Source organism: Coregonus clupeaformis, unplaced genomic scaffold (assembly GCF_020615455.1).
Source record: "Coregonus clupeaformis isolate EN_2021a unplaced genomic scaffold, ASM2061545v1 scaf1612, whole genome shotgun sequence".
NCBI classification, from domain to species: domain Eukaryota; kingdom Metazoa; phylum Chordata; class Actinopteri; order Salmoniformes; family Salmonidae; genus Coregonus; species Coregonus clupeaformis.
The window spans coordinates 1-23,372 of record NW_025535066.1 but is presented as its reverse complement, the minus strand read 5'-3'; the positions used below and the strand labels follow the sequence as shown (position 1 = coordinate 23,372).

General features: G+C 49.4%; 1 protein-coding gene across 1 annotated transcript in view; it reads right to left on the bottom strand.

Annotated features, from left to right (window-relative positions):
- LOC123487294 (protein unc-80 homolog) overlaps positions 1 to 17,189 on the bottom strand; it is a gene marked incomplete at its 5' end in the record, with an annotated part of 30,487 nt that extends 13,298 nt beyond the window's left edge. Inside the window, 20 exon segments of the mRNA XM_045218496.1 lie at positions 114 to 298; positions 1,393 to 1,599; positions 1,910 to 2,033; positions 2,275 to 2,400; positions 3,137 to 3,260; positions 4,055 to 4,255; positions 4,632 to 4,871; positions 5,229 to 5,321; positions 5,675 to 5,845; positions 6,010 to 6,106; positions 7,392 to 7,530; positions 7,698 to 7,832; positions 13,963 to 14,228; positions 14,666 to 14,846; positions 15,361 to 15,462; positions 15,593 to 15,682; positions 15,797 to 15,891; positions 16,000 to 16,183; positions 16,494 to 16,580; positions 17,089 to 17,189. Coding sequence (XP_045074431.1) covers positions 114 to 298; positions 1,393 to 1,599; positions 1,910 to 2,033; positions 2,275 to 2,400; positions 3,137 to 3,260; positions 4,055 to 4,255; positions 4,632 to 4,871; positions 5,229 to 5,321; positions 5,675 to 5,845; positions 6,010 to 6,106; positions 7,392 to 7,530; positions 7,698 to 7,832; positions 13,963 to 14,228; positions 14,666 to 14,846; positions 15,361 to 15,462; positions 15,593 to 15,682; positions 15,797 to 15,891; positions 16,000 to 16,183; positions 16,494 to 16,580; positions 17,089 to 17,189 — 2,948 coding nt within the window.
- Between the last annotated feature and the right edge of the window lie 6,183 nt (positions 17,190 to 23,372).

Here is a 23,372-nt window from a genome sequence, read left to right as displayed (position 1 = left end):
AGTATAATACTACACAGAATGGAGGGTACAGTATAATACTACACAGAATGGAGGGTACAGTATAATACTATACAGAATGGAGGATACAGTATAATACTACACAGGACTCCTACCTTGCACTGGATAAAGGGGCGCAGCAGGACGAAGATGGGGATCCGAGTGCGCACTATGAAGTCTATGAAGTCCCAGAAGGCCAGGCCTCCCACCTTCCTCAGAGACATCTCCTTGACCTGCAGGCTGAGGCGATACCATTGGTTCCCCAGCTGCCGCTCAAAACACACTAGCACCACCTTTAGAGCTGGGGAGAGAGGGGAGGAGGGGAGAGAGAGGGGGAAGAGAGGGGGAGGAGGGGAGAGAGGGGAGGAGGGGAGAGAGAGGGGGAATAGAGGGGGGAGGAGGGAGAGGGAGGGGGAAGAGAGGGGGAGGAGGGGAGAGAGATGGGGTAGAGAGAGGGAGGGGAGGGGGTAGAGAGAGTAGGGAGAGAGAGGGGGAAGAGAGGGGAGGAGGGGAGGGGGTAAAGAGAGGGGGAGAGAGAGGGGGGAGGGAGGGGGAGGGGGTAGAGAGAGTGGGGAGAGAGAGGGAGAGAGAGGGGGGAGAGAGGGGAGGGGAGAGAGAGAGGGGAGAGAGAGAGGGGAGAGAGGGGAGAGAGAGAGGGGAGAGAAAGTGGAGAGAGGGGGGAGAGAAAGACAGAGAAAGGGAGGAGTCAGACGAAGAGAAAGGCAGGGAGATAGAGAAAAAGAGAGAGAAAGTAATGGAGAGAGAAACACCACCTCCATCAACAACCCATCAGCTCCTACATCTTTTAACCAGCCATCCACTATTATTCAACACCTCATCCTCCCACTCTGCCACTGGAGCCTAAATCAGAACCCTGCAGAACAGACTTCCCTCAGAATAAAATGGATGTTCTAAATGTAAGTCTAAGTCTAAGTAGCTATGCACGAGTCTTGGTTTATGCGAGCCTGAACGGCTCATAGGAGCGTGAGGCAGCTTGATGTACAAGTACACCCCCTGGACAGGACGCTAGTCTATCTCCTGTTTCTGTAACGTGAGGCAGCTTGATGTACAAGTACACCCCCTGGACAGGACGCTAGTCTATCTCCTGTTTCTGTAACGTGAGGCAGCTTGATGTACAAGTACACCCCCTGGACAGGACACTAGTCTATCTCCTGTTTCTGTAACGTGAGGCAGCTTGATGTACAAGTACACCCCCTGGACAGGACGCTAGTCTATCTCCTGTTTCTGTAACGTGAGGCAGCTTGATGTACAAGTACACTAACTGGACAGGACGCTAGTCTATCGCAGGGAAAATAAAGTTCCCTTAGAATAAATGTAAGTTCTAAGTGTAAGTCTTATTCTAAATAGTCTAAGTCTGCATAAGTCTAACCCTACCCAGGTATGCAGCCTGACTGGTGGACTCGGCCAGGCCCTCTCTCCTCAGGTCCTTGCCCTGGTCCCCCGGGGTGGAGCAGTGGGCGGGGGACGTGTCCAGCATGAAGTTCTTGGTCCGGGACGTGCTGATGATGCGCGGGGGGAGCAGGATGTTGATGACCGTCTGCAGGAGCAGGGAGACCTCTGGCTGCTCCAGGTGTGGGGAGTCTGCAGAGGGGGAACAAACACATACACACACATTGGTTGCGTTCCAGGCCGACCACATTGCAGTTGTGCAACACATATCAACTATTCGTTGGGTGCCAGGTCATCGATGGTGCAGGCGAGCATCAGATTGTTATATATATGATGCAGGTAACTGATATTTTTAACACCTATCCAGGCGCTGTGAGATCTGGCAGGTGACTGCAAGGTGACATTCAAGTCTGGCTGGAACACAGCCATTATTTCAGACGCACGTATGCATACATACACACACAGATTGGTGACATTTGACCTCTTGACCCAGGGCTCTGACCTTTGCTCCCTGACCCCACGGTCAGCACGAATGGAATAAGCAGGTTGAGCAGCATGCCCTCTCGCCTCTCCTGATTGGTGAAGGGGGAGATCACATGGCTCAGAGGGAAGTCATCCTTCAAAGCCTGTCAATCAGGAAAGAGAACAAAATAAATGTTTCATTATGACAGACACACACACACACACACACACACACACACACACACACACACACACACACACACACACAACACACACACACACACAACAGACACACAACACACACACACACACACACACACACACACACACACACACACACACACAACACAACAGACACACACACAGTTCCCCAGAGGTCTGTTCTTGGGCTGGGTAGTCAGTCACCTGTATCTGCAGAGCCACCAGGCGTACCACTGCTGTGCTGAAGGGTAGAGGGGGGGACAGGTAGGGGCTCAGGTGGAGCAGGGGCAGTCCATCAGCCACACTGGAGGGACCTACTACCCCCATCACCTGAAACACACACACACACACACACACACACACACACACACACAGAGAAATACACACACACACATACACACAGAGAAATACACACACACACATACACACAGAGAAATACACACACACACACACACAGAAACACACACACACACACACAAACACAGAGAAATACACACACACAGTGAAACACACACACACACACACAGAGAAATACACACACACACACACACGAGAAATACACACAAACATACACACACACACACACACACACACACACACACACACACACGAGAGAGAGAGAAAATACACACACACGCACACAGAGAAATACACACACACACACACACACACAGAAACACACACACACACAAAAACACAGAGAAATACACACACACACACACACACACACAAGAAATACACACACACAGTGAAACACACACACACACAGAGAAATACACACACACACACACACAGAGAGAGAAACACACACACAGAGAGAGAGAGAGAAATACACACACACAGAAATTACACACACACACACACACACACAGAAATTCACACACACACACACACAGAGAAATACACACACACACAGAGAGAGAGAGAAATACACACACAGAGAAAACACACACACACACACACACACAGAGAGAAACACACACACGCAAACAAGCAACATCATAGTTAAGTCACAGCACAGTGTGTATTTGAGGTGTGTGTGTGTGTGTGTGTGACCACTCCTCACCAGGTTGACACAGACGTTGATGAGGGAGCGGAGGTGAGGGAGGAAGGAGATGATTGGCTGACGCTGGAGAGTCAGACAGATACCTTCAATCAGACTACTGGCCGCCTCCCACTCCACCTGTCTCCTGTAGGGTACACACAGGTACACACACACAATCAGTATAAACACACACGTACACACAGGCTCGCTCACACACACACACACACACACACATTAACTTACTAATCACGCTCATAAACATACACAACAGAGGAGGCTGGTGGGAGGAGCTATAGGAGAACAGAGTCAAACATGTGCTTTCCATATGTTTGATACCGTTCTAGTTATTCCATTCCAGCCATTACAATGTGCCCGTCCTCCTATAGATCCTCCTACCAGCCTCCACTGATACACACATCCACCACAAACCCAGCACACACTTAACAAAATATCACACTATATAATTTCACATTTTGAAAACGTTTGGTTTGCAAAGGCTATTAAATAGACAATCCCATCACTAGTCAGCAGAGGTATCAATAACCAGGTCCAGGTTCTGATGACTCTCTATGTGAGCCGAAAGCAGTTCATAATGAAAGATGACATCACAGAGCTCACAGACACACACATAAGCAGAGCCAAACTCAGCAGTCATAGGACTTTACAAAGATACAACACACACACAATCAAACTGTGAGCAGCCAGCAGCGATGACACTTACACCCACGGAAGCAGCAGTGCACTACTCTGGCTAGTTCAGCAAGCTGGGCTAGGAACAGAGTTGACTTCAGCTGTGGTACTTCACCCCACTGTAACGCCACAGTACGGTACTTCACTCCACTGTAACACCACAGTATGGTACGGTTGTGAAGGAGCAAGGGTTAAAGGGCGCGCAGCGCGGCAACAGACCTGGAGCACAGAGCCTGTGGGCGAGCGCACCTGAGCGTAGGCATCTTGTGGATCTTGTTGAACATGCGGTCGAGCCGCTTCAGGATGAGGATGAGGGCGGGCCGCACGGCCTCGGACGACCAATCGGTGATGGGCAGCATCTCGGTGACGTAGCGGCGTAGGCCTCGGCTCTCCATGGTCAGGCTGTCGTAGGGGGCCAGCTTGAGGAGGGAGTGGGCGATCTCTGCCAATCTGGGGGAAAACACATAACCACACACACACACACACACGATCATACACAAAAACACACACGCAATCATATACACATGCACAACCGCACGCAGGGTCAGGGAATTACACACACACACAGCACTCACTCCCACACATAAAGGCATACATATTGTACACACACAATCACACACGCACAATTATAGAAGTTTCTGCAAATCATGTCAAATCAGGTCCCTGTATGAGTCAATACCATGTCACAGTGAATAGCGATGTCATACATGGTTAAAGTGTATCTCACACGTGGCCACTGTCACCCAGGTGGGTGCTTCACAATGGGCATTAAATTAGGATAGTTTCCACCTGGTTAAAACACTATGCACTAAATCCAACCAGTCACCTCATGTGGGACTTGATGTCCAGCAGCTCCAAGGCGGTGACACGGGGTTCCCCGGCCACGTTCTGCAGGATCTTGAGGCGCGGGCCGCAGTGCTTGTAGAACTCTGTGCAGATGTTCAGGAGGGACTCCCTGGGCCGGCGGAACTCCTCGCGGGCGATGCGCTCGTCCAGCTCCTCGCGGGGCATCCCCTGGCCCTCCTCCAGCAGGTGAAGGTTGTCCCTGATGCCGGACACAAGGCGACTGACATTGACACCAAGCAACACGAGTACACGACACAAACAAGCATCCATGAAACATGATCATTTATACCAATTGTGGTATAAACAGATGGGACATCTTCTATTGTCTTTGAGTGAATTGATATCACTACAGCAAAACAGCATCCAGGAACATCAACAACACTACATTTATGTCTTTCAGTTATTAAGAAAATTAGGAAAAGTAATAAAACAACAATATGTTCATAACAACTACCACATGGTACAGTGTCTTTAAGATACTTAAATGAAGGTGAAATAAGTCATGGACTTTACACCTGCCGGACTGTGTCCAAAATGGCACCCTAATGGACCATGCCTACAGTAGGCTACTCCACACCTGGTGTTGGGTCCTCCAGACATGGCGTGGTTGGCAGTCGTTGCCCCTTTGTGTCCCTGGTCACAGCGACTCAACTGGGGGGCAGTCATAGGCCTGAGAGGGGTGGGAGGAGGGAGGGAGATGGAGGGGAGGGGAGATGGAGAGAGGAGAGATGGAGGGGAGGGGAGATGGAGGAGGAGAGATGGAGGAGAGGGAGATGGAGGGGAGGGAGATGGAGGGGAGGGGAGATGGAGGGGAGGAGAGATGGAGGGGTGGGGAGATGGAGAGGAGGGGAGATGGAGGGGAGGGGAGATGGAGGAGAAAAATGACAAATGTCACATTCAATTAGGGCTGGAACACATGATGGGCCATATCTGCTTATCAGATGCATAGCTTGTGCTTGTATGTGTGTGTGTGTGTGTGTGTGTGTGTGTGTGTGTGTGTGTGTGTGCGTGTGTGTGTCTGACCGTGTGAGGGTCTCTGAGCTGTAGAGCAGGGCTTGCAGGGAGGTGGCCAGGGCGGCGATGGCGGCGATCTCGTCCCGCGCTGCCGAGGCTGACTCCATGGTCATGGTGTTGCTCTTCAGCTTCTGGAGAAAACACGGCACCAGGGCCTCCAGCACCATCAGCATCTGTAGACTGATACAGTGCACACACACAACGCATAAACACATACACACACACACACGCAGGCATGAAAACACACACAGGAGAAGATAGGAGAGGGTGTTAACATATACTAAGCCTACTGTACAATGTTGCTATATTGGGCTGGTGGTGAGTGATGTGAAGTGAAGCCACACCTCCTGAAAGACTCTGGGGCGTAGGCCACTACCGTCACACACAGCTTGATGGACTCACTGATGGAGAAGGCCAGGTCCTCACTACCATAGCAGAAGTCTGAAACAGATAGAACCAATTGAATTCATGCTGAAGCACTTTCAGGCCTTAAGATATGCTGTAGGAAGAACATTACCATTATCAGTCAAGTTCTATTGTTGACTATAACTAGGAGAAACTCCAGGCCTTAGTAAGAGTCTATAACTAGGAGAAACCTGACAAGGAGAAACTCCAGGCCTTAGTAAGTGTCTATAACTAGAGAAACCTGACAAGGAGAAACTCCAGGCCTTAGTAAGAGTCTATAACTAGGAGAAACCTGACAAGGAGAAACTCCAGGCCTTAGTAAGAGTCTATACCTAGAGAAACTGACAAGGAGAAACTCCAGGCCTTAGTAAGAGTCTATAACTAGAAGAAACCTGACAAGGTGAAACTCCAGGCCTTAGTAAGAGTCTATAACTAGAGAAACCTGACAAGGAGAAACTCCAGGCCTTAGTAAGAGTCTATAACTAGAGAAACCTGACAAGGTGAAACTCCAGGCCTGAGTCTATAACTAAGAGAAACCTGACAAGGAGAAACTCCAGGCCTTAGTAAGAGTCTATAACTAAGAGAACCGACAAGGAGAACTCGGAGTCTATAACTAGAAGAAACCTGACAAGGAGAAACTCCAGGCCTTAGTAAGAGTCTATTAACTAGGAGAAACCTGACAAGGTGAAACTCCAGGCCTTAGTAAGAGTCTATAACTAGAGAAACCTGACAAGGAGAAACTCCAGGCCTTAGTAAGAGTCTATAACTAGAGAAACCTGACAAGGAGAAACTCCGGGCCTTAGTAAGAGTCTATAACTAGAGAAACCTGACAAGGAGAAACTCCAGGCCTTAGTAAGAGTCTATAACTAGGAGAAACCTGACAAGGAGAAACTCCAGGCCTTAGTAAGAGTCTATAACTAGGAGAAACCTGACAAGGAGAAACTCCAGGCCTTAGTTAGAAGCTATTAACTAGGGCCCTAAGTTTTAATTTTCTCCTGATCAGCTCACGCTGTCATAACAAAAAACAATGGGCCACGCCAGCAAAACTATTTGGGCTGGTCAGGTAGCACAGTATAGGGAGTGTGATCCTCTGTAGCTCAGTTAGTAGAGCATGGTGCTTGCAGTGCCAGGATGGTGGGTTCGATTCCCGGGGCCATCTGTACGTACAATGTATGCATGCATGACTGTAAGTCACTTTGGATAGAAGCGTCTGATAAATGGCATACAGGATATTGAATAGAGTGCCATTTCGGACACAACCTCTAATGATCTAATAGCCCTGAGGGATGGGACCCAGGGGGGTTGAGGTGGTGGTGTTTACCCAGGGATCGTAGGGGTTTCTCAGCCTTAACCAGCTCCAGGGCATCCAGGGTATCACGTGTCTCTCCCTCCAGAGAGACCAGCAGGTCAAACAGGCACTGAGCAGACACCCCCTTAGACAGGCCTGTGCTGGTGCACGTCTGGGAGGGAGACACAGTCACATGGTCAGACAACACACGCAGATGCAGATAGGCTTATCATGTAAAGGGGATACCTAGTCAGCTGCACAACTGAATGCATTCAACCGAAATGTGTCTTCTGCATTTAACCCAAGCCCTCTGAATCAGAGAGATGCACACACACTTACTGTGAACTCCAGCAGTGGGGCCACGCTGGCAAACAGCTGGAGGATGAAGGGTTTACGGTGCAGGATGTAGAACTGTCTGCAGCAGAACTCTATCCCCTGTCTCAGCAGTGGGTTACTCTCATAGTCAGCATAGGCCTGTAACACATTACAGTGGGTTACTTTCATAGTCACCATAGGCCTACAACACATTACAGTGGGTTACTCTCATAGTCACCATAGGCCTACAACACATTACAGTGGGTTACTCTCATAGTCACCATAGGCCTACAACACATTACAGGGAGAAATCATACGAACTTGTAAGAAGGCATTGTCATATTGTAACACCATGTGTAGGCACAATTCAAAATTAATTTGGGGATTTGGGCTGCATTTTCTGTGGCCTCCTAAAGCTGGGTTGAAGCAGCATCTTGGCATCAGTCCTCCGGTTCAAATACATGAGCATTTAAGTATTTGTATTTTAAATACTTATTTACTGTATTTAAGTATTTTCAAATAATGTGGCCGAATCAACTACTTCTATTTGAAGTATTCAAATAATTTTCTATAAATACTATTTTAAACTATTTTAAAGTACTTGTTTCCAAATACATTTCAAATACTCCTAGGACCAAACAGACCAGGGTTCAAATGCATGAAGTATTTCAATATTTGTATTTGAAAATACACCCGTCTGTGTATTTCAGTATTTTCAACTAAACCTACATGCCAATACTTTCCAAAAGTATTTCCAAATACAGTTGAAGTCGGAAGTTTACATACAAGTTAGCCAAATACATTTAAACTCAGTTTTTCACAATTCCTGACATTTAATCCTAGTAAAAATTCCCTGTTTTAGGTCAGTTAGGATCCCCACTTTATTTTAAGAATGTGAAATGTCAGAATAATAGTAGAGAGAATAATTTATTTCAGCTTTTATTTCTTTCATCACATTCCCAGTGGGTCAGAAGTTTACATACACTCAATTAGTATTTGGTAGCATTGCCTTTAAATTATTTAACTTGGGTCAAACGTTTTGGGTAGCCTTCCACAAGCTTCCCACAATAAGTTGGGTGAATTTTGGCCCGTTCTTTCTGACAGAGCTGGTGTAACTGAGTCAGGTTTGTAAGCCTCCATGCTCGCACACACTTTTTCAGTTCTGCCCACACATTTTCTATAGGATTGAGGTCAGGGCTTTGTGATGGCCACTCCAATACCTTGACTTTGTTGTCCTTAAGCCATTTTGCCACAACTTTGGAAAGTATGCTTGGGGGTCATTGTTCATTTGGAAGACCCATTTGCGACCAAGCTTTAACTTCCTGACTGATGTCTTGAGATGTTGCTTCAATATATCCACATAATTTTCCTTCCTCATGATGCCATCTATTTTGTGAAGTGCACCAGTCCCTCCTGCAGCAAAGCACCCCCACAGCATGATGCTGCCACACTGTCACACCCTGGCTCTGGGGACTCTATATGTTGAGCCAGGGTGTGTAGATTCTATGTGTTTGTGTTCTGTGTTGTAGATTCTAGTTGTTGTATTTCTATGTTATGCCAGAGTGGTTCTCAATCAGAGGCAACGAGTGTCAGCTGTTGCTGGTTGTCTCTGATTGGGAACCACATTTAGACAGCTGTTTTCCCACAGTAGTTGTGGGATCTTGTTCCGTGTTGGTTGTGTTAGACCTAGGACGTCACGTTATCGTTTGTTGTTTAGTTTTTTGTGTGCACTTAATAAAATAAGTATGTACGAATATCACGCTGCGCCTTGGTCCTCCTCCTTCGACGATCGTGACAGAAGATCCCACCACACCAGGACCAAGCAGCGTGTCCAGGAACACACGCAGGAGGTAACATTAGTAGATATCCTCCTCGGTTGGGGGCAGATTACGGAGGAGGAGGCCGTCCGTTGCCGGAGGGCTATGAAGGGGGAGACCCAGGCAGGAGAGGAGAAGCGGCGTCAACCGGGCCGTGGTCGGACAGGCGAGAGGCACCCCCAACATTTTTTAGGGGGGCACATGGCATGGACGTACGGGGCTGCTGGAGGCAGAGAAGGGGGCGAGTTCGTGGATGAGGAGAAAAGGCCACCGGGTTACGGGAGCCATTGGTGAGAAAAAGGGAAGGAAGATGTAGAGGCACGGCGAGAGGTACTGAGGTGTATTGCCAGTCCGGTCCGGCCTGTTCCTGATCCCCGTTTAAGGCCAGTGGTGTGTGTTCCCAGTACGGTCCGGCCTATTCCTGTCCCTCGCACCAAGCCTACGGTGCGCGTCGCCAGCCCGGCCCGGCCTGTTCCTGTCCCTCGCACCAAGCCTACGGTGTCGTCGCCAGCCCGGCCCGGCCTGTTCCTGCTCCCGCACCAAGCCAATGGTGCGCGTTGCCAGCCCGACCCGGCCTGTTCCTGCTCCCCGCACCAAGCCTACGGTGCGCGTCGCCAGCCCGGCCCGGCCTGTTCCTGCTCCCCGCACCAAGCTAATGGTGCGCGTCGCCAGCCCGGCCCGGCCTGTTCCTGCCCCTCGCACCAAGCCTACGGTGCGGCGTCGCCAGCCCGGCCCGGCCTGTTCCTGCTCCCCGCACCAAGCTAATGGTGCGCGTCGCCAGCCCGGCCAGGCCTGTTCCTGCCCCTCGCACCAAGCCTCGGTGCGCGCTCGCCAGCCCGGCCCGGCCTGTTCCTGCTCCCGCACCAAGCTAATGGTGCGCGTCGCCAGCCCGGCCTGGCCTGTTCCTGCCCCTCGCACCAAGCCTACGGTGCGCGTCGCCAGCCCGGCCCGGCCTGTTCCTGCTCCCCGCACCAAGCTAATGGTGCGCGTCGCCAGCCCGGCCCGGCCTGTTCCTGCCCCTCGCACCAAGCCTACGGTGCGCGTCGCCAGCCCGGCCCGGCCTGTTCCACGCACCAAGCCAGGGGTGCGCATCGTAAGCCCGGTCCGGCCCGTTCCTGCTCCACGCACCAAGCCAGGGGGTGCGCATCGTCAGCCCGGTACGGCCCGTTCCTGCTCCACGCACCAAGCCAGGGGTGCGCATCGTCAGCCCGGTAGGGCCCGTTCCTGCTCCACGCACCAAGCCGAAGTGCGCATCGTCAGCCCGGTCCGGCCCGTTGCTGCTCCACGCACCAAGCCAGGGGCGCGCATCGTCAGCCCGGTCCGGCCCGTTCCTGCTCCACGCACTAAGCCAGGGGTGTGCGTCGTCAGCCCGGTCCGGCCGCTTCCTGCTCCACGCACCAAACCAGGGGTGCGCGTCGTCAGTCGGCACAACCCGTGCCTGGGTCACCGGTGCCTGGTCAGGTACCGGTCAGCTGCTCCACACCGGAGCCTAAGCAATCCGCTCCTACGATGTCCAGTCCAGCTCCAGCCAGCGGGGCCAGACCGGACCAGGGCGCTACGGGGGATTGTTGGAGGGTGGTGGTCAAGCCCGGAGCCGGAACCGCCTCCGAGGAGGAATGCCCACCCAGCCCCCCCCTGTTTGGTTTATGTTTAGGCGCGGTCGCAGTCCGCGCCTTCTGGGGTACTGTCACACCCTGGCTCTGGGGACTCTATATGTTGAGCCAGGGTGTGTAGATTCTATGTGTTTGTGTTCTGTGTTGTAGATTCTAGTTGTTGTATTTCTATGTTGGCCAGAGTGGTTCTCAATCAGAGGCAACAAGTGTCAGCTGTTGCTGGTTGTCTCTGATTGGGAACCACATTTAGACAGGTTGTTTTCCCACAGTAGTTGTGGGATCTTGTTCCGTGTTGGTTGTGTTAGACCTAGGACGTCACGTTATCGTTTGTTGTTTAGTTTTTTGTGTGCACTTAATAAAATAAGTATGTACGAATATCACGCTGCGCCTTGGTCCTCCTCCTTCGACGATCGTGACACACACCTGTGCGTCAAGGTTGGGATGGTGTTCTTCGGCTTGCAATCCCCCCCCCCCACCGCCTTTTTCCTCCAAACATAACGATGGTCATTAATGCCAAACAGTTCTATTTTTGTTTCATCAGACCAGAGGACATTTCTCCAAAAAGTATGATCTTTGTACCCATGTGCAGTTGCAAACCGTAGTTTGGCTTTTTTATGGCGGTTTTGGAGCAGTGGCTTCTTCCTTGCTGAGTGGCCTTTCAGGTTATGTCGATATAGGACTCATTTTACTGTGGATATAGATACTTTTGTACCTGTTTCCTCCAGCATCTTCACAAGGTCCTTTGCTGTTGTTCTGGGATTGATTTGCACTTTTCGCACCAAAGTACGTTCATCTCTAGGAGACAGAACACGTCTCCTTCCTGAGCGGTATGATGGCTGCTTGGTCCCATGGTGTTTATACTTGCATACTATTGTTTGTACAGATGAACTCAGTACCTTCAGCCGTTTGGAAATTGCTCCGAAGGATGTACCAGACTTGTGGAGGTCTACAATTTTTCCTCAGAGGTTTTGGCTGATTTCTTTTGATTTCCCATGATGTCAAGCAAAGAGGCACTGAGTTTGAAGGTAGGCCTTGAAATACATCCACAGGTACACCTCCAATTGACTCAAATGATGTAAATTAGCCTATCAGAAGCTTCTAAAGCCATTACATCATTTTCTGGAATTTTCCAAGCTGTTTAAAGGCACAGTCAACTTAGTGTATGTAAACTTCTGACCCACTGGAATTGTGATACAGTGAATTATAAGTGAAATAATCTGTCTGTAAACAATTGTTGGAAAAATTACTTGTGTCATGCACAAAGTAGATGTCCTAACTGACTTGCCAAAACTATAGTTTGTTAACAAGAAATTTGTGGAGTGGTTGAAAAACAAGTTTTAATGACTCCAACCTAAGTGTATGTAAACTTCTGACTTCAACTGTACATTCCAATATTCATCTACTTGTATTTTCAAAGGAATATTGTTTAAATACATGAATGGTCTAATAACAAACCCAGGTCTGTTATTTTGTAATTGACAGGCCGGTGAAAAGAAAAGCTCGACCACTTCTCATTGAGCATGAGCTGTCATTTCAGCAACCATTCCCAGTCACATTTAGGATGCAGGCGCTCTCTATGGATATATTTCTTATTTTATCAATTAGTTAGTGCATTTTGTCCAGTTATCTAGCATCTGAATTTTGCTGCATCAGGCTATTTCTGTCTTTCTTTCGTCTTCTCCCATCTGTGGAAACAAATGGAATAATCTATTACACCATCCAGGTCGACATCCATTCCTATTAACATCCTTGTATTCTGTCTTCAATCAATCTCTAAGAAAGTGACGGTTTCACGTCAAACAAATTTGTAAAAAATGATGTTCCAGATCTGGGGGTTTAACGTCTCTCTCAGCAGCTAAACTACCAGTTAACAGCAACGCTAACATTCATTTCCAATCTTTTCTTGTGATTGAGTCTATCATACAATTATAAACTGGTATAGTTTAATGCAGGACTAAACATTTCCCATGCGCGTTCTCTATGGGTCCCCCACCGAAGAAAACAGATTATTAACCTAGTTAATATATCTCTGTGAATGTTCCCTTAAAACCCATTTTGGCTAGGCCTAGGAATATTTATAAGCAATTACCTCTTTATACATTTTGTTCATCGATCTCGTGCGAAAGAAAACATAGTGTGAGGACAGACGCTGGGAGACGTGAAGCAAGTATAGGGAGTGAACATTTAATGGAAAAAACAGACAGGAACAAAACACGGACCGCGTCTGGACAGGGGAAACGAAACAATATCAATGCTGACAGGGGATCAAACAGAGGATCAGCAGATATAGGGGAGGTAATGAACAAAGGGAAGGAGTCCAGGTGAGTCCAATGAGCGCTGATGCACGTAACGATGGTGACAGGTGTGCGTAATGATGGGCAGCCTGGCGCCCTCGAGCGCCAGGAAGGGGGAGCGGGAGCAGGCGTGACACATAGACCCCAATGAACTGTCAAAAAACAGTTGAAAGTTCTGTCCTTTCAGCACCAATATGAGTCACATTGAGAACCCAGGCATTCATTATGAGTGATTTGAAATGATTTTACCAGGAAACGAATCTAAAACTGAATACGTGAAGAAACGTGCATATGATCGATTGTTTATTGGTTTTCACTTATAAACAAACACAAAAACAAGAGACCAAATATTTGACTCAAATGAAGGACCCTTTCGATGTCAATGGTCGACGGGCGCAGTGTGACTAATGGTCGGGGTTAGGATTTAGGGAGGCTAAATGTATTTTAGCAGGTGGATGAAGTAGCACCATGAAACTGCTCTAAGATCAGTTCAGCATTTTCAGCCTCTAATGGAGAACATCAACCTGCTGGACCTGTAAACGGATCCTAGATCTGTACTACCCACCTGCAACATTGTGGGGAGGAGCCACTGGTATCCACTCAGGGAGAACAGGTGGTTGAAGTGGACGGCCGTATTAATGGCAGTAGCCGTGTATTGCCTGAGGAGGGCGCTGTCCTCGGGGTGTAGCAGCAGGGCGCCGTTGAACACGTTCAGGAAGAGCATGATCTCATCCCCCCACGGGTACTCACTGGGCATGCCCAGAAACATCTCTTCTAGTAGTTTGATCCACAGGACTTTGTGGAGAGTGTCCAGGCCGAAGAGCTCCTTGCCTGGGGAGAGGAGGGCACAATATGTGGCTAACTCAGTCCCTTTGCACTGAATACTTTTTGAAACATCTAGCGTTTATGCTTTCCAAGTGTTTGTAGACTTTTGTTTTGTGATCTGTGTTGTCTACTTTGAAGATGCACCACAGATACACAATGTAGTACAGTACTTTACTGCATTACATCTTCATTTTAAAATGCAACTAATCTCCAGGGTTGGGGTCAATTCCATTTCAATTCCAGTCAATTCAGAAAGTAAACCAAATTCCAATTCCAAGTTGTCGTCATTGAAAAGCATTGAAGAGAATTGGAATTGGAATTTCGATGTACTTCCTGAATTGACCGGAATTAAAATGGAATTGCCCCCAAACCTTATAATCTCTCTTTATTGTCTTGTTTGTTCATTCAGGTACCATTCAAGATAGCGTCCACTCCAGTCTTACCCTGTGGCTCGCTGAAGAGAGAGAACTCTCCGTCAATGGCCGTGCGGGGGAAGGAGGGCAGGCGGAGCAGGTCCTCTTGGAGCATGGACACATGGGACTGTTTGTGGATGGCTGGCATGTTCTGGGTTAGGGAGATAAGGAATAGAACACGGCCCACCTCCTCCAGTTTACGGGAAAACACCTGGGGAGAGAGGGGAGGGGAGGGGAGAGGGAGGGAGAGAGGGAGGGGAGGGAGGGGAGAGAGAGGGGAGGGGAGAGAGAGGGAGAGAGGGAGAGAGGGGAGGGTGTGGGAGGGGAGGGGAGAGAGAGGAGGGGAGGGAGAGAGGGAGAGAGGGGAGGGGAGAGGAGAGAGAGGGAGAGAGGGAGAGAGGGAGCGAGGGAGAGAGGGGAGGGGGGAGAGAGAGGGAGAGAGGGGAGGGAGGGAGGGGAGGGAGAGAGAGAGCGATAGGAGGGGGAGACACTGAGTATGCACAAGAGGCTGAGACAGGCACCAGTAAAGATATGGACAGACAAACAGAAGGTTATCTTGCTTGGTCACAGTTCTCAAACTGTTAAAGCCACAGTTGTGATATTTTCAGTCATTTATACTGTATGTCCTTTTTGGTGTAGTGCACACATTGCAAAGTGTGGCTTTAACTGTGAGTTTTGAACCTGAAACACAACGCACTACTAACACACACAATCACATGCTGTACCTGTTTCTGAATGAGTTCCTGTCCTTTCTCTGGCAGCATGTGGACCAGGTTGAGCTGGGGAGACACAGACCTCCTGAACGGATAGATATCCCTCACAAAGGTCTAAAGGAGAGACAGACAGACAGCACATTATGTAGTCGCTGACGGAGAAGACACTCTCATGGTCATTCTAGACATCTACACATAATGTCACAGTTCATAACACTGCTTGAAAACGGATGGGAAGTCCAACCTTGGAATAGTGAATGAGGTTCCAGCGCTTGTCCATGAGGAAGTAGTGCGCAGACCGAGACTCAGGAATGTTGAAGAACTCCAGACACTCCTGTCAGTGAAGAGAAAGAGGTCAAAGCATTGGGGATGGCTTCAGTGTATCCCTAAGAAGGTTCATTCTGTCATGATCTGTAGAATGCAGATCAACTCTATAATGAGAACTTACCTTGAGCAAGGCTTCAAACTGAGTGTCCTCGTGTACAGGCAACTGGGTAGGAATATCACACTCATTCTGCCCATGTACTACAAGGGTCTTGGTTCCTACAAGGACATACATGATTTACTGTATTACCCACATGTAACAGTCAACATTATGCTATGGAACACAGTCAAATGACAGGGCTCCCATGGGCATCCAGTGACCTTTACCTGGCATGGATGCAGTGACCAGCAGCTTGACCTCACACTGCTCCTTCTTCATGGTCTGTTTGAGGTCCTTGAAGAAGAGCCCCTCCACGTATCCCACCACCTCCCACAGGAAGGTCAGAGTGGCCGAGATGGCATCCATACCCCACTCACACGGGGTACGCACAAAGTACATAATCAGCCCCACCTGGGAGTGAGGGAGGGCGGAGGGGGGGAGAGAGACAGGGAGTGAAAGTGCAAGAGCGAGAGAAAGACAGACAGACAGACAGACAGACAGACAGACAGACAGACAGACAGACAGACACAGAGAGAGACAGACACAGAGAGAGAGAGAGAGACAGACAGACAGACAGACAGACAGACAGACAGACAGACAGACAGACAGACAGAGACAGAGAGAGAAGTAGAGGGGGAAGAGAGAGATCTTCATTAATCTTGTCATCAGATTGATCAAAACTGCTACTGTCTGATAAACATTGACTGATGTCTTGTCTCACCAGGTAGTTGAAGAGGATGTGAGAGGTCTGGGCCGGGAGGTCACCGATGTTCATCAACAGCTTCCTCAGCATGTACATCAGCTCATCCTGATACACATAGAAACGTGTCAATTCAAACTCAACGGAAAAACACATTAACAACATGAGGGGTTGTGTTCAATGGGGGAAAAAGCAGGTACGATCACGGTCATCCTTAAACAACCTTAAACCAATACATGAAGAAGGTGATACAAACCGAAACGTCTGTGTACAACTTTTCCCCTGCCTGCTGTAAAAAGCATGAAAAAAAAACATGAAAAAAGAAAAAGGAACTTTTAGAGTTCTGTCTCATAAAACATTTTTGTGTCAGAACCACCCGTCATTTTTTGTATTCAGTATAGAGAAAATGTTTTGAAATGTTTTGAAACCGGGAGGTAGTCTACTAACAACAGATTTTGTCCATAACAACATTGATTTTAGTTTTCTGTTGCAAAGTGTTTTACAACATGTACCCTACTGAAGAGGGCCCAGCTGTGATACAATCTGAAGGCAGGATTCTATTGGTCCTATCATATGAGACTGAAATTAGTATTTTGATGGACGACGGCTCCTCTACCTGTCGATTGCTAACGGTGAGCTTCTCCAGGAAGTGCCTGAGCACCAGGGCGGGATCTTCGATCAGACAGTTCCACAGGATCTGCTGGGCCACTGCACTCACTGGAGGATCATGGGAAATGGGTCATAGAAGAAGGGTCATGAGTTTTATCAGGACAGACTGAAACATTGCTTTTCTATTTTATTCAACAGCGTGTATTGTGTTGAAAGGCAATATGTGTTGTGTTACAGTGGATTCTAGAGTGGCCTTATGGGTATCTACGGAATGTATCTACAGGTTTCTGATCTCACCCTGTACAGAATGTATATACAGGTTTCTGATCTCACCCTGTACAGAATGTATCTACAGGTTTCTGATCTCACCCTGTACAGAATGTATCTACAGGTTTCTGATCTCACCCTGAACAGAATGTATCTACAGGTTTCTGATCTCACCCTGTACAGAATTTATCTACAGGTTTCTGATCTCACCCTGAACAGAATGTATCTACAGGTTACTGATCTCACCCTGTACAGAATGTATCTACAGGTTACTGATCTCACCCTGTACAGAATGTATCTACAGGTTACTGATCTCACCCTGTACAGAATGTATCTACAGGTTACTGATCTCACCCTGTACAGAATGTATCTACAGGTTTCTGATCTCACCCTGTACACAATGTATCTACAGGTTACTGATCTCACCCTGTACAGAATGTATCTACAGGTTACTGATCTCACCCTGTACAGAATGTATCTACAGGTTTCTGATCTCACCCTGTACAGAATGTATCTACAGGTTACTGATCTCACCCTGTACAGAATGTATCTACAGGTTACTGATCTCACCCTGTACAGAATGTATCTACAGGTTACTGATCTCACCCTGAACAGAATGTATCTACAGGTTACTGATCTCACCCTGAACAGAATGTATCTACAGGTTACTGATCTCACCCTGTACAGAATGTATCTACAGGTTACTGATCTCACCCTGTACAGAATGTATCTACAGATTACTGATCTCACCCTGTACAGAATGTATCTACAGATTACTGATCTCTGTAAGGGATCGGGGGTTGGCTGGGTCTAGACAGAGTCTGACACTTCCCCGATCTACAGAGAGGGGGAGTCATCAGACTCGATCTGGTTCACCTGAGTTCTGAGCACACCTGTCAGTAATTAGTGTAGGATTTAAGGTGTGCTCAGAAGCTCAGTCAGCGCAGGTATTGTTCCATTGTGACTTGCTAAGCGTTTTGTTCCGAGAGAGAGAGAGAGTTTGTTGTTTTTGATTACCCGTGTATCCGACCTGTGCCTTGTTGTTTGACTCCCCGAATTGCTTAATCCTCTGCTTGTCTACCTCAGTGATTACCGTCCTCTGATCCTGTGCCTGTGCCCTCGACTACGACTAAGCCCGCTCCATTGGTACCTCTGCCTGTCTATGCCTGGCCCGGTTTTGACCACAGCCCGCCCGACCACGATTAAGCTATTCCCTTGTCCGTACTCTAATAAAGCATCGCTATTCTGCGATTGGATCTTACCACTCTGTCCGAGTATTCATTACAGAATACCTCGCCATTACCATGGATCCAGCGGAATTACAGAGGCGATGGGAGATACAGGAGAAACGGATGGATGAACTCCTACAGCTACTCCACGCTGGTGCGGCTGAAGGCACCACCCCGAGCACGGTCAGTCCTCGTCAGGCACCTCCGATTTCTCTACCTACAAGGTACGGCGGGAACCTGGCAAATGTCAGGGTTTCTACTCCAGACGTCCCTGTATATGTCATATAATCGTACTATGTTTTCCCGATGACCGTAGCAGGGTGGATTTCATGATTTCTCTGCTAACGGGAAGAGCACTGGATTGGGCTACTGCGCTTTGGGCAGCTGAGGTCCCCGAGCTGAATGCAGAAGTTCAGTTCAAGAGACTGTTTCAAGAGGTGTTCGACCACCCAGTATCTGGGCGTAGTGTGGGAGACCAACTATGCGAACTTCAGCAGGGCCGTCGCACAGTAGCCGACTACGCTTTAGAGTTCCGTACTATAGCAGCCGGTAGCGGATGGAGCGAGACTGCTTTGCTCACAGTTTTCCGAAGAGGGCTGCGCAAAGACGTACAGACTGAGTTGGCTTGTCGAGGAGATATCACTGCGCTACATGAGTTTATCAAAATAGCCATCTCTATTGATAATCTTATAGTGCAACACAAGGCATCCACAGTTCGGGAGCCCTCGATCACTGGTCCTATGAAATCGACAGAGCGGAGGAGAGAATCTGAGGAGGAACCTATGCAACTGGGACGGTCACCTCTACAAGGGTCGGTGAGACAACAACGTCGGCAAGACGGACTATGCCTGTATTGTGGTCAGTCGGGTCATTTCGTTCGTCAATGTCCGTACGACCTAACCGTACCCCAGGATATCGCCTCGGAACTGCCAAACCGGTGAGTGAGACTCCCGTTTTGAACATTACATCTAAACAAATGTATGTACCTGTTACCTTATCTGTCGGAGAGAAAGTGCGCAGGTTGGAAGGACTTATTGATTCCGGAGCGGCGGCCAGCTTTCTGGATATGGGTCTTGCTGAGGAGTTGGGAGTTCAACTTATCCCAATTCAACCTCCCCTGCGAGTCAACGCACTAGGACGGTGAGCCCATGGGCACTGGGTTCATTACGCACCGTACCGGGAAACTCAGGTTACAAGTGGGCTCCCTGCACCATGAGAACATCATTCTGTTCGTCATCTCCGCTCCACGGGAGCCGCTAGTCTCGGCCACCCCTGGCTCGTTACCCATGATCCGGTCATCTCCTGAAATCTGGCGATATCACGGCTTGGAGTGAGGTATGTAGGGCAGAGTGCCTAATTTTACCTTGCAAAACGTCTACTGTGGAGGATGCGAAGGGTGCGGTGTCTACTGTTGTTCCTACAGAGTACCAGGATTACGCGCAGGTGTTCTCCAAGGAGAGGGCTACCGTGTTACCACCGCATCGGGCCTGGGATTGTGCAATTGATCTGCTATCCGGGGCTACACCTCCTCGCGGACGAATCTACCCTTTGTCACAGCCGAACGGGAATCAATGAGCAAGTATATTGATGAGGCACTTCAGCAAGGGGCCATTCGCCCATCTCGTCTCCCCGCGGCATCAAGTTTTTTTCTTTGTTAAGAAAGGATGGAGGACTGCGTCCTTGTATAGACTATCGAGGTTTGAACGATATCACCATTAAAAATCGTTACCCCCTTCCTTTGATTCCAGCACCCCTCGAGCAGGTGGGGCAGGCCTCCATCTACAGTAAACTGGACCTCAGGAGTGCGTACAATCTGGTGCGCATTAGAGAGGGGGATGAATGGAAGACCGCCTTCATCACCCATCGAGGACATTATGAATATTGTGTCATGCCCTATGGACTTACTAACGCGCCCTCTGTGTTCCAGGCGTTCATGAATGACATTTTTAGGGACTTGATTGATCGCTTCGTCATAGTGTACATTGATGACATCCTAATCTACTCTAACTCTCTGAGTGAACATGTGTCCCATGTACGACAGGTTCTGGACCGACTCCGCCAACACTCTCTGTTCGTGAAGGCCGAGAAGAGTGAATTCCATGTCACGACGATTTCCTTCCTTGGGGCCATACTCACTCCCGACGGGGTAAGACTGGATGCATCCAAGGTACAAGCTGTACGAGACTGGCCTCAACCCCAGACGGTGAAAGAGCTCCAGAGATTCTTAGGGTTTGCCAATTACTATAGACGGTTCGTGCGTAATTTCAGCACAACCGCAGCTCCCCTGTCGGCGATGACCAGCCACAAGGGGCGTGGTCTGAAATGGACGGAGGGGGCAGTGCGGGCTTTTGAGACATTGAAACAACGATTTACCACCGCTCCCATTTTATGTCAGCCGGATCCTACCTTGCCGTTCATCGTGGAGGTGGACGCCTCGGAGGTTGGAGTTGGAGCCGTGCTATCCCAGCACCAAGGTGAGCCGCCCAAATCACGACCCTGTGCTTTTTTTTCTAAGAAGCTGAATCCGGCCGAGCAGAACTACGACGTGGGAAATCGTGAATTACTGGCGGTGAAGTTAGCACTGGAAGAGTGGAGACATTGGCTGGAGGGGAGCAGCTCATCCGTTCCAAGTTCTCACGGACCACCGCAATCTGGAGTATCTTCACAGTGCTAACGACTGAACTCCCCGACAGGCAAGGTGGTCTTTGTTCTTCAACCGTTTCCAATTCACTGTCTCTTATATTCCCGGGTCCAAGAATTGTAAGGCGGACGCGCTTTCCCGACGGTTCGAGCGCTGACAGACCGGTTGAACCAGAACCTATCCTCCCCATGAGTTGCCGTGCTGGTCCTGTGAGGTGGGCTATCGATGACACGATTCAGGGAGAGCCTACAAGCGGAACCAGCCCCTCCAGAAACCCCGGTGTCGAAGGTGTTTGTACCAGCTCCGCTTCGACCTCAGCTGATGGAATGGTGCCACACGTCGCTAGGATCTGGTCATCCCGGAATCACTCGAACTACCCGACTCATCAGTCGAAAATACTGGTGGGATTCCCTCACAGATGATGTCAGAGACTACGTATTATCCTGCCCAGTATGTGCTCAGTCCAAGGCGCCTCGAGCACTACCGGAGGGTAAGCTGATGCCATTGCCAACTCCTCAACGACCCTGGTCGCACATTGCGATGGATTTTGTTACCGACCTACCAGAATCAGAGGGCCATACTGTAATTCTCGTGGTCATCGATCGATTCTCAAAGATGTGTCGGTTAGTACCCATGACCCGTTTACCTAACGCCACTCAGATGGCGGAGACTATGTTTAACCAGGTGTTCCGGCAGTTTGGTGTTCCAGAGGATATTGTTTCCGACCGGGGTCCCCAGTTCGTATCCCGGGTTTGGAAGGCCTTCTGCGAACGCTTGGGCATCTCGGTGAGCCTCACCTCCGGATATCATCCCCAGGCCAATGGGCAGACAGAACGGCTCAACCAGGAAATTGGGAAGTATCTCACGGCAACAATGTTCGCGGCAGCCGCAAGAGTGGAGCCGATTCCTTCCTTGGGTAGAGTATGCTCAGAACTCACTCATTCACACCTCCCTACGTCTAACGCCCTTTCAGTGTGTTCTAGGGTATCAACCACCCCTGTTCCCGTGGGATACCGCACCCGGGATGGTACCGGCGGTGGACGAGTGGTTCCGTCAGAGTGCGCAGGTCTGGGAGACGGCCCATCAACATCTCAGTCAAGCCTCACAGCAGCAAAAGACCTATGCCGACCGACGCCGGAGACCTACTCCCACTTATCAAACCGGGCAACGAGTGTGGCTGTCTACCCGAGACCTGCGGTTCCGACGGAGCTGCAAGAAGCTCCAACCCAGGTACATTGGTCCTTTCAAAGTTCAGAGACGTATTAACCCTGTCACCTACCGTCTGTTACTCCCTCGACACTACAGGATAAACCCTACGTTCCACGTCTCCCTGTTGAAACCTGTCCATTATAGCCCGATGTATCCACCAATCGCTCAACAACCTACTACACCACCTTTGGAGGATGAACAGGACACCACCTGCACAGTCCACGAGATACTGGAGTCAAGACGGAGACGAGGGGGCATCGAATATCTCGTGGACTGGGGAGGGATATGGACCTGAGGAACGGTCCTGGGTTCCGGCTAAGGACATACTGGATCCCGCTCTCAAGGCCACTTTCCACGCTGAGCACCCAGATCATCCAGGACCCCGACCCAGAGGAAGACCACCCGGTAGAGGTAGAAGGCCATCAGGAGCCGGCCCTGGGGAGGGGGATACTGTAAGGGATCGGGGGTTGGCAGGATCTAGACAGAGTCTGACACTTCCCCGATCTACAGAGAGAGTCATCAGACTCGATCTGGTTCACCTGAGTTCTGAGCACACCTGTCAGTAATTAGTGTAGGATTTAAGGTGTGCTCAGAAGCTCAGTCAGCGCGAGGTATTGTTCCATTGTGACTTGCTAAGCGTTTTGTTCCGAGAGAGAGAGAGAGTTTGTTGTTTTTGATTACCCGTGTATCCGACCTGTGCCTTGTTGTTTGACTCCCCGAATTGCTTAATCCTCTGCTTGTCTACCTCAGTGATTACCGTCCTCTGATCCTGTGCCTGTGCCCTCGACTACGACTAAGCCCGCTCCATTGGTACCTCTGCCTGTCTATGCCTGGCCCGGTTTTGACCACAGCCCGCCCGACCACGATTAAGCTATTCCCTTGTCCGTACTCTAATAAAGCATTGCTATTCTGCGATTGGATCTTACCACTCTGTCCGAGTATTCA